Genomic DNA, 12473 nt, shown 5'->3' on the forward strand with positions numbered 1-12473 from the left:
ACCAAACTGCTGATGCGGCCCCGATGAATTTGAGTTTGAAAACCCTTGTGGTAGTGAATATAGATTGTAAGCTCCACTGGGGCAGGGACTGATGTGAATGTTCAACTGTACTCTGTAAAGCGCTGCGGATTATATGTAAGAAACTGTTAATAAATATTGTTTAAAGCTGAAGATGATATTTTGGGAATTGGCTAGTCCTGCTTAAGCTCCCAGTAAAATTTCATATGGTGCTGCAGAGTTACTTACACTATACAATAAGCAGAGTTGATCATGTAGACCATGGTTTAAATAATTGCTGTAACAATACCTTGTCCTTGTGTGTTAGCTGCTGGCTGATAACGTCCTCACAAATATTAGAGGACGGGACCAGATTGTGTAGCTGATAAAACAGTTCCACACTTCTCTGATGGTGCTGTGGCGTCCAATCTCCCAACTGTTCCCACAGAGTCATCGCCACATTCTTTACAACACGAGAAAAAACCATAGTCAAATTAGATTTATTATGTGGCAACTTACTGCAATCAGAATACTATACACTGAGTTACATGCAAATGCTTAATAAACCCCACAAGATACATCAGATAAGATGCGCTTCAGTATATGTATTTTGCGCTAATTATTATTACCTATTAATAATTAACACAATGAAATACAGTAAATATAAAGTAAGAGCAAGCTATCTACCAACATATATTAAAGCAGTGGTCCTCAAACTGTAGGTTCTGACCCTAAAGTGGGTCCCGACCTTATCAGCATGGGGTCGCGACTCCATGTTGCTGACCATCAGGCTGATGACTTTTCTAATCTCAGTCAATGATTCAAGGAGTCTGAAAAATCTGTTGAATAGTCTGTTGTTAGAGTGCTCCCATCATTGCTGCCATGTGATGTGCGGTCTGCTGAATACACGTCATGTGATGACCATCTGTGGTAACTTGCTGGGGTCCTGTAATTATTTGTATTGTCTGATGGGGTCCCAGAGCAAAATAGTTTGAGGACCCCTGCATTAAAGCAACAAAATAGTAACTTCCTTTTATAGTCTAACGTACACCAGAGCGGTAAAAGCCAACAGGTTAATTGTACCATTTTCAGGGCTAAATAACCCGGTAATTAGCAGCAATTACCCGGTCTTTGAAACTCTGTAATTCAGCTGCCGCTGTCAGACCCCCCCTTCACTCAGGAGAGAAAATCTCCGGGTCTTAAATTTAGACCCAGAGAGTTGCTCCATTAAACTGGGTTTTCTCCTGTGTAAAAGGGTTGATCCGGATCTTAAACTCCAGATCTCCAACCGTGGTCTTTTGCAGGGTCGGAGACCTGGAGTTTAAAACCCAGATCAATCCTTTCACACAGAAAAGGACCCGTGTGTTTAACTGCTTCACCCGGAACTTCTACAGCCCTGAATTTTAATTTTCTGTGTGAAAGGGGTATTGCAAATAAATGCAGTGTTAGCACTTTATTTACAGTTCAATGATGTGGCAATATGAAAAAACTGTACAGAAATTAAATGAGATGTACATATGCCACAAAAGGTATTAAAATATAATAACACTATCAGACAAGTGGCTTTAAATAAACCCAGTGGGCCCATCAAAAATCAGATTTGCTAATACAACATGGGAACCGGTGTGATATAGGGCCAGACTCTAACTGTCTGCCAGGCTATTTAATTACAGCCCATAGGCTTCACTTAATGTGGATTTCTGTTCAAGAATAAGGAAGGGTCTTGTAGATACAGTGAGTAGTAGTCCAAGAGCTACACCTCCTAACAAGCATATATACACATTACACACTGGTCTGCATGATCTGTATGTATGTATGAGCTCTGTGTACAGTCCCTGCCCCTTCCCACCTTGCCATTTACAAGTGTAGCTACACAGAGACTTTACACAAACCCCGCTATCCACATATGTGTTTATTTAAGTTGCATCGACCCCAATGTGTGTGGGGAAAAAACTATTAAAAAAGTGACAATCTACCCACCTTGAAGAAATCAGTCTTCTCTGCCATGTATCTCAAATTGCCTTCAGTAAGAGGAGGTCTAATCACTACAGACACCCTTCCTTGGTTTGGACTTAAAGGCTGAGAGGTTTCCAAACCATTTGCATTTTCTCCTGCTACCACAGCAACAGACTGTGTCAGGCCCACCAGGTCCATCACTAGTGATATGGCGACACTCTGTATGCTGAAGTCTACTGCTGCACTGCACACATTCATGAGGGTCTGCAGCCATACAGGGGGATGCACTTTCTCACAGTCTAAGGGAAAAGAGAGAAAAACTATATAATGAAAGTTAACAAATCCTACAATACATACTGGCTCTAGTTACCAAATAGCATGGAAGTCATTATGTACTGTAAGGCAATATTCAATCAGGAAAATAAAAAGTATTTGAAAGAATGAACCATGCTTGTATCAAAGCTTTCTCCGAATTAATAGCATTCTTCATTTCTGGGTGCAGGACTTGTCCTACAATGCCCAGACATCTGGACCTCCTTTCCCTGTACTACCAGATAACCTAACAATCTTGAAGTCTGCACCTCTTACATAGCCAACATTTCCTAGTTAAAAAACAGTATTGGGGAACATGGGTAAAGATAAAGCATGCGTCGTCAGACTAATCAGCGCTGCTCTACTTTCTATGATACTGGTGGCATAGAGTCTGGCTGCGGGAGTTACTGACTGTTTAAAGCTCTTCCTGGGGCAAGGGTCAGCTGGCAGATTAATGTAGCTACAGTATGTACACATTCGCACTGCGTTGCACCTAAGACACAATTTCAATACAAAAGATGCCTGAAGTTAGCAGAGCTGCATGGAACCTGGAGGTCTTGCACTGTGTGGCGTATTGAGGCTAGATGTATAAGGGCACATCTGCAATTAATGCAAATAGTAACAGTTCTAAATATTTAGCTATCTATAGGAGTATGAGAGTCAGTTTTACAGTACCATGTCACGGGTGATGTGGATCATACATGCTATATTTTACCACTTAAGTGACTGGTGAATATTTGTTTACAAAGAGGAAAATGCTGTCCAGGTTGCTTACCCACTTCTGCCTTCCCAGAATGAATGTCTGAAGTATGACTGCCTTCTGCAATGTACACAGGGAAGCTGGAACATTCAAGGAACAGCTGGCAGGCAGCGATAAAGGCAGGGTGGTAATCTTTTGGTGCAACTTGCTTGCTTATTTTATTTTCTTTAACATTTTCGGTTGCAGGTGCCTCCCATTTAATATTGTCTATTTCACCCCCAGGGGATTCCCCTGGTAGACTGACTGCAAGTGCTTTAGGTGCTGGATTCTTGGGGATAACATACAGAGTGATGAGTCTAGTGAGGAACTGTTGGAAATACTCCAGGCAGCACTGCATTGATGTTTTCTGTGTTGCCTTTAAATTCCATGTAGCGGTTCCTTGTGCACTCCTGGAGCTGTGCTGCACCACCGTCTCCTCCGAACCCACAGTAGATGCCGTTTCAGTTTCTGATGAAGTGCTACCTAAAGGCAGACCAGCTGCACCTTGGCCATCACCCTGCACCCTGTCAATATCATCAGCTTTATCTTCCTGGTATTGCACAAACTCTGTAAAGCCACTCTCAGAAGATCGACTGCTTGGAGGGTTCTCACCATCTTCAAACACATCACCTGGATTTTCTGGCGTGCCTGAGGACAGCTAAGAAATAAATAAATAGCACTCAGTAGTTACTACACTTTTGTGATACAATAGATGTAACATTTATTTATTTACTTGTTAAAAAACCCTCAAAATGATGGTTTCTGCAATGTACTTTCAGTTTGAGCTGTGACAGTTTTTGTCCACAAACTCTCCATCCCACTCCCTGTCCCTATCTGCTCCTTCCTCCAATCTCAATCTCAACAGCTCCCTCTCTCCATATCCAGCAAGTTGTAAACAGATCAGTGTCCCTGCAAAGACTGCTTTCACTTTGGAGTAATTTGATATAGAGTGACCTCTACTGGTCAACAGCGGTACTTCACCTCATAGAGGTGAGGAGATGTTATCCTTTTATATATACATATATTTAGTGCCAGCATATTGGGTCACATGTTACAATTGTGCTTCATCATTTTAATAGAGAATTGTCTTTATATATTTATAAGCATCTAATAATGCTTAGATCCGATGAATGATTTTAGTAACAGGATGCCATAGCTCACACGTTTGGCTTGTAAGCTCCACTGTCTGTAAGATTGCATATAATGGCTGGCTGGCTGCTTTGTCAATGATCTACCAAGTTTCCAGGAACAAACATTTGAAATACTGAGGAACACAATTTAGAATGACTACCCAATGATTGAATGAATGATGAATGGAAAGCCAAGAACACATACAGCAATTTGTATCCATTATGCAAGGCTCCTAACCAGTAGAACAAGCATGGACAACCTGTCTGTTGGGAAAATGCACATCCCAGCATGCTCTGCCATAGTGTCAGTATTCCCTAGCAATAGCAAATCTGTGGCATAGCATGCTAGAACCTGTAGTTTCACAACAGCTGTAGGGTGGTGGGGGCTGGACATGCCTGCAGTAAACATGCAAGTATATGGGCAGTATTCAATGAGAAAAGTTCTCCGTGTTTTATGGAGAATTTGTGCTTTGTTTGCCTTGGACGGAGCATTTTGCTCTCCAAAAGCGAGCAACCCTATTCAATGTGAAATATTCTCCATCTTTCTAAGTGATTTTCTCCGTCTCTCTCCGTCTCTCTCCGTGTAGCAATTCTCCATCTTTTGATGGAGAGCTGGAATGTGAACTTTTAAACTAAAAGGTTTTTTTTTTAAATTTTGGTGTAAAAAAAATCAGGTTTTTTTTTCTGTGAAGGGGCATGTTATTTCTATTCATGTGCTTATAGCACATGAATATATATTAAATTAAAAAAAATATATTTAAAAAATTATTATTTTTTTTTTAACACAGTGCAGCCAGCAGGGGGCCGGAGCGCTCGAGCCGCTCATTAGATATTTATATATTCACTGCACCCGATCATTAATATGCACGATCGGGTGCAGGGAATACTGGGTCCCCCGCTGGCTATAGGGGGGGCAGCCTGTGCTGCCTGGGTCCAGGGGAGCCCAACTCCCCTCCACATTCCTCTGGAGCAGCCAGGGAGACTTTAATCTCTCTGGCTGCTTCCGTCCCCCGGCTCCCTGAAAGCTCCCTGCCGCGGACGCTCGTCCGCTGCAGGGGTTAAGACTCGCCGCGAGTGGCGGCGAGCATCAGCCACATTGAATAGTGGGAGCAGGAGGCTCCGGAACACGAAGAATCTCCACTAAAACGCGGAGAGTGCATGGAGAGCGAAATAAAACGCTCTCCATGCACAGAGAACTTTCTCATTGAATACTGCCCTATGTCACATTACAATCCTGTGAGGCTTTCTCATTGCAAATTTGCCACGACAATAAGTTGCGAGGAGAAGAAATAGAAAAGGAACAATCAACTATCTTTAGTATAGTCTGCAATTTTTTGTGTTGCTAAAACAACTCACTGAACGACTAAACACACTGTAATGAATACTAGGCATAAAAAGCTAGTGTCAATCATGGTTCTTTACCAGTAACTTTATGCAGGTGAGAAAATAATGAATACATTCTGTAATTGTACTTACGTAGCTTCTTATGCAGCACTACATACGGTACAGTAACTACTAGGAAATTGGCCAACACTTCTTAAAAAACACTGGCTTGAATGTAATAACAAATATATTTTTTCTCAAAAGAAAAAACAAACAATAAAAGCAATGGATTAATATTAAACATCAGTTATGATGCAGCAAACGCAGTGCTGAACTTCTCATTAGGCACGTTCCTAGGGGCAGCACTTGGATGCTTTTGATAGTACTGTACGCATGAAATGTACCAGTAAAAGTAAAATATCCACTGTACTGTACCATATTCCATCTTGAATAGAGTGTAGTTTCCAATAAAAATAATACAATTAGGTATGAGGGGGGCATGTTGTTGTGTCTGGGTTATTCCCGGTTCGGCCCTGTTTACAATGAACCTTTGTCTGCCCTGCATGTCACTCACAGACATTCCTTTGAGCCAGACCTCTGCAAACACAGCAAATCAGTCGCTTATACACATAACCTCGGCCAGATGACCCGGGTTGGGCCATTTGTAAGGCATAAAGATGCTAGGTGTATGACTGCACATCTCTAGTTCACATCACAAGTCTTACCTTCCTATCCTCTCTTTCTTTACTAGAGCCGTTTTGGGCACTAGGAAGCTGAAAATCACCTCCAGTGCCTGCAGACAGGAGGGGGGGTTGGACCTTGCTGAGGATTTTTGAGCAAAGTCTTAGTGAATCCGTCAATTCCTTGAGGTCCAGAGCTTGAAGATGGCTGGTCAGAGCAGAAATCATCCGGAGGAGAAGCTGAGGAAGATGTTCTGTCTGTATTTCAATATATGTCTCCTAAACAAAAACAAATATAGAACCCTCTGTTACAGAAAAGTAAAGCAATTATCGAACGGAGGAGACAGAGTATGGGACTGGAAGAGGATCATTACACAGAGTTCCTGCTTATACTTATCCATTATAAAGTACATCTTAAGAGTAACTCTGGCCATACACTACGCAATAGAAACACAGGATCCATCCAAGGGGGGGGGAACGGAATGAGCCAAGCTTCAGTCACTGTGCCATATACCAGGCCAGATTAACAATGGTAAAATAGAATCAGATATATGTGATCACTCACATATATCTAGAGAGCGCCACACCAATGGATGTAATCAATATAGATTTATTACTTTTAAAATTATTATAAATCTCTCAATAAAATGTACAATTTAATAAGTACTCACAAAAAAATATAAAAACACAATGGAATAACAATAGATTTGCATACACTCCTGATAAAGTCAATTTAAGGACTGTGTTTAAACAGTAGTATGTCCTTTGATTATCCCTTGATAGGGACTTAGAGCTTTTTAGACAATGATAGTTTCATTAAGGGTGATAGAACAGACCTCAATTTCTTTTTCTATAGCCGATGGAATGAATTGATGTCAATCTCTATTCTGTGTGATTAACAGACAGCTCAAGCTCCCCTGTCAGCGGTCGCCGCCTGTTGACGATCCGCTGATGTGATGTTTGTACAGGGGGCGAGCCGTCCGTCTCCAGCAAGCTGTACAGATTAGCTGTATGCCGGGAATCACAATTAGTGACACGGTGCGGGACTCACCCAGGTTGGTGGAATTACCAGTCGGACGCCGGCTGTTGGTATATGCTGGAAACACTGGGGAGATCACCGCAGGAAGGCAGAAGGAAAAGCGGCTTGAAGATTGTGGAGGCAGGTGGTTGTATCTATCACTTAGTAGTAGCTGTAGGAGGTGTATAGCTCTACACCTCTTCATCTTCAAGCCGCTTTTCCTTCTGCCTTCCTGCGGTGATCTCCCCAGTGTTTCCAGCATATACCAACAGCCGGCGTCCGACTGGTAATTCCACCAACCTGGGTGAGTCCCGCACCGTGTCACTAATTGTGATTCCCGGCATACAGCTAATCTGTACAGCTTGCTGGAGACGGACGGCTCGCCCCCTGTACAAACATCACATCAGCGGATCGTCAACAGGCGGCGACCGCTGACAGGGGAGCTTGAGCTGTCTGTTAATCACACAGAATAGAGATTGACATCAATTCATTCCATCGGCTATAGAAAAAGAAATTGAGGTCTGTTCTATCACCCTTAATGAAACTATCATTGTCTAAAAAGCTCTAAGTCCCTATCAAGGGATAATCAAAGGACATACTACTGTTTAAACACAGTCCTTAAATTGACTTTATCAGGAGTGTATGCAAATCTATTGTTATTCCATTGTGTTTTTATATTTTTTTGTGAGTACTTATTAAATTGTACATTTTATTGAGAGATTTATAATAATTTTAAAAGTAATAAATCTATATTGATTACATCCATTGGTGTGGCGCTCTCTAGATATATGTGAGTGATCACATATATCTGATTCTATTATACTTGTCCCCCTACAAACCATCCAATTTGTAATTGGGAGCAGCCAACTACGCTTCTATATTCATTGATATAGGTATCAATACCATTTAAGAATCTAATAAGTTGTGTGCAATTCCCCTCTTTAAATACCATCCGTGTTTCTCCTCCCCTTTTTTCTATAAAAGGTGAGGTCACTCATTGCGCCCGATTGGTTTGGTTTTTCCAACCATAGTTGTCAGATTAACAATGGGGTGCATGGAGCTGCAGCTCCAGGCCTCCATATAAAAATAGATCCCACATCATGACAGCATAATGATCACCAGCTGGCCACATGGTCTGCCGTAAATCATACATAATAATACTGCATTTCTATTTTCCACACAAAATGATTATATTTTTGTAATTATATATATATATATACACACACACACACACACACACACACACCAGTATATATAGTAGCTATCTACTTACAAGGACTATAATACTGTGGCATTAACTTGTGATGTAAGATCAGTCCTAGCTAACAAACACCCCTCTGCAGTAACAGCAGCATATCAATGATAAAGATAGAACAATTTGCCTCAATACAACGACTACAATAAAATACAATAGCCATTTTTGTATGTCACATATCTGTGAATCCGCAGGCTGTGAGTGTAAGGTATATATGACACACAAATGCATTCTGTGGTTAGAGATCTCATTATAATATGCAATTATTCCAAAATACAGAAAAATCCCAATTACTACTGGTCCCAATCAATTAACTCCTCTCGCAATCCTTTTGGCTGCAATGTCCCTTCCTCCCTCATCTTATGTAGAAGTAACACATACAGCAATTGTGTTGGTGTCAGCATGGGTTTGAAGGAAAAGTAAAATACAATACCTGACAAATCACTCTCATACTTCTAGTAGGCTTGGGAAAGGAAAGCAAAAGATTTAAAAAATGGAAAGAACAGGTTCAGCAGTTATTTGTAATTCACAATGCACAGAAGGAATCACGATAACATTTCAAAACACATTATAAATATGGATTTGCAATAGCAGTTAGAGAAATAGCACAAGTAGTAAAGCAAAATGTCAGCAGCAATGCTGCCAGCATCACAGATTCATAACAATTCACTTAGAAGGCTTGGAGCTGATGGAATAAGTTTTCTATATAAAGATGTGATGTTTTTTCATGGCCTGAAGAACAACTGCATTTTGCAAATGTCTTACTAAACCTATTTCATTAATTTAAGGTGGCCAACAGAATGATTTATCCTCATACACTGACTGTGGTTTACACAGTCGGTGTATAAAGAATCAGAATCATCCTTATTGGCCAGGTATACTTGCGCATACTAGGAATTTGGTTTGGATTGCTGTGCAACAGCCATTTAGGTAACAGTTAAACAGTGACAGTAGAGATACACATACAGGTATAGGCTAGATCAGGCATGTCCAAAATATGGCCCTCCAGCTGCCGCAAAACCACACATCCCAGCATGCCCTGCAACAGTCCTAGCATTCCCTAATATCAAAATGGTGACAAGGCATGATGAGACCTGCAGCCCCACAACAGCTGGAGGGCCACAGCCCAAACATGCCTGAACCCTGGGGGTTATAGATGCAGGGAACATATATTTCGCTGAGCTGCACAGCGCCGAGGCAGCCATCAGCGGTGCCACTGGTCGTTGCAGCAGCCAGATCGGAAAAAACTAACAGGTACAGTACAGTTATCACACAGAGAACACATACCTGCTGAGCTGCACAGCACCGAGGCAGCCATCAGCGGCGCCACTGGTCACCGCAGCAGCCAGGCAGGCAACAATACAGCTGGTACAGTACAGTTATCACACAGAGAACACATACCTGCTGAGCTGCACAGCACCGAGGCAGCCATCAGCGGCGCCACTGGTCACCGCAGCAGCCAGGCAGGCAACAATACAGCTGGTACAGTACAGTTATCACACAAGGAACACATACCTGCTGAGCTGCACAGTGCCTAGGCAGCCAATCAGCGGTGCCACTGGTCGCCAGAACAGTCAGGTAGGTAACAATACAGCAGGGACAGTACAGATATACATTGCTGTGCAGTGCACAAGACAGGGGAGATACGAGGGTACATGTGGCTGAGTGCACAGAGGGCCAGACACAAGCATAAAACAAACTTTTATTTTTAGAAGTAGCATTATTTGGACTTAAAGAGAAATAAGAATTGAACAGTTATTATCCCCCTCCCTTGTCCCAGTAGCAAGAAAGGAAAACATGCAGGATCTGGTCATGTCACAGATGTAGAGTGCCGATTTGGAACACGTTGGTAGCAGAACTTATAGTAGCCGCTGGTCTTTAGGTTAAGGATGCTATTAAGGTTAATTAGCATGATAAATAGCCCAAGAAATTAAGCTCTATGTACTCTCTTGGCTCTGAACAGCCAGTACATAACAAGGGAGCGCAGATGTGACAGGTCCTCTGTAATAATAACTGCAGCATATAATCTAGACGCAGCTCATGTTATGAAAACACGAGCTTATATAATGTACAATTATATAAGCTCTCTCACAAACATTCATTTCCTCTTAAATTGAGGTCTCCTACTGTAGGAAACTATTGTAATTAATCTGTCAAGCTATTAAGGCTGCCCTGTATTATTTTATTTCATCCTGCACTTACAATGTGGAAATGCTGGTAGAGGGAATGAGCATCTATATCTGTGCTTGAAGCGATGTTAAATTATCCAAAGAGGATCTTACCAAAGACACGATGTCCAGTAAGAAATCCACTAGTAAACAAAAATTGATAAGAGGTAACTCTGGTGGATTACTGCCGTCATTAGGCGAAGACTGGAGCCTTGCATGTAGAGTTCTCCTACAGAAAAATGCAATTACAAGTATCATTTGATTTTTGTGCTGTTTTGATGCAATAACGATTTCAGAAGTACAGGTGTGTCTACATACACATATCCCCAAATAGCCCCATTTGCCACACAATGCTTATTACCAGAGACTTCCACAAAATAGGTGTCTGTATCACATCGCTGGACAGTGATGGTATAAATCATAGACAGACTAATGGTCGACAGGGTCAAAAGGTGGACAGGGTCAAAATGTCGGTGGGTAAAAGGTGGACAGGGTTAAATGGTTGACATGAAGAAGGTCGACATGGTCAAAAGGTCGACATGCTGTTTTTAATGTTTTTAGGGTGTCTAGGTAAACATGGACACTGTCTAAGTGTACCGGGTCTCCTCGCATGGCTCGCTACACTATTTTATTCTCCCACCACTCCCTAGTGGATGGTAGGGAATGAAATACAAACTGTCGGCACATGCCGGCTGAAAACAGCAAAAAAATAATGCATGTCGACCTTTTGACCATGTCGACCTACTGCCTGTCGATCTTTAAACCCTGTCAACCTTTTAATCCTGTTGACCTATTGTGTGTCGACCTTTAAACTCTGTCGGCCTTTTGACCCTGTCAACCTTTTGACTGTCGACCATTAGTGGTCAACCATATGTCGGTCTATGATGAGTCTGTGTAAGACCAGTCCGGATGCCGCCCTGGACACTGGTGCTGGCATTTTATGTAGCTGCTGTGTGTGACTCAGAGGCTAACCTGCATAAAAACGCCTGAGTCCTGCTATGCACCATGATGCTTTAAAAAAAATTCCTTTGTGACATAAATACAAATCCTAAGTACCTAGTAGGTTATAAACAGATTGTTATGTGCCCATGATGCAAAGAAGATGCTACATTTCAGGGAAAAAGTACAAAATAGGGCAAAGAAATATGGCCAAAAAACAATAGAGGCATGAGGACAGCTCTGTGTACACTGTTGTTCGATGAACAATTGAACACACTGCTGGACACTATATAACAAAACATGTGCTTCATTAATTGAAGATATCTGACACATGTAGTGAATTCAGGAGATGTATGAAACAGGGATTTGGGGATTGGGGGCATCAGCGCATGTTATGTGATACGGGTAACACTTTTCCCCCTGTATTAATGAGGAGATGTTGCCCATAGCAACTAACCAAATTCTATCTATTATCTTCTAGAAGGTGCTAAGAAAATAAGTAGGATCTGATTGGTTGCTATGGGCAACTTCCCATCTTTGAGAGAACTTCCATCTTAGTAAATTTAGCCCTAAGTGTCTGAAACCAGGGGAACATCTGCATTTATTTCCAAGGATGCAATGAGGCCGCATATACTGCAGCTTGCATTTAATTTCACAGAGGGTACGGAGAGTATTCAGATCAGCTGAAGGATTTACCATTGATCATAAAGTACACACCTGAAGATTAAACACGTTACCGCAGAATGGTAGATTAGAATTAACCCTTTGAGTGCCAAGTAAATTTGTCAAAATAGGTGTGAAAATTGGCAAGCAAATATTTGTATTCATCATAATAACCTGTAATGTTTACCTTATATAGGAAATATAATCTTTTTTACAGAACATTTTTCATTTGAATTTATATAACAAATGTGAGCGACGCTGGTATTTTCAGCAGATATTTGGCATATTTTTCG

General features: G+C 41.5%; 1 protein-coding gene across 4 annotated transcripts in view; it reads right to left on the minus strand.

Annotated features, from left to right (window-relative positions):
* The window catches only part of DOP1A (DOP1 leucine zipper like protein A), a 78447-nt gene that overhangs the window by 23949 nt on the left and 42025 nt on the right, over nt 1-12473 (minus strand). For 3 of the 4 annotated variants that reach the window (XM_083177134.1, XM_083177133.1, XM_083177136.1), the window contains 6 exons: nt 10693-10807; nt 8844-8873; nt 6183-6416; nt 3041-3662; nt 1978-2252; nt 308-460 (listed from right to left, as the gene is read on the minus strand). In XM_083177134.1, coding sequence (XP_083033260.1) covers nt 308-460; nt 1978-2252; nt 3041-3662; nt 6183-6416; nt 8844-8873; nt 10693-10807 — 1429 coding nt within the window. The remainder of the gene's footprint in view (nt 1-307; nt 461-1977; nt 2253-3040; nt 3663-6182; nt 6417-8843; nt 8874-10692; nt 10808-12473) is intronic. The other variant, XM_083177135.1, reaches the window with a different exon arrangement.

The sequence above is a fragment of the Crinia signifera genome, chromosome 3 (assembly GCF_055691185.1).
Source record: "Crinia signifera chromosome 3, ASM5569118v1, whole genome shotgun sequence".
NCBI lineage: Eukaryota > Metazoa > Chordata > Amphibia > Anura > Myobatrachidae > Crinia > Crinia signifera.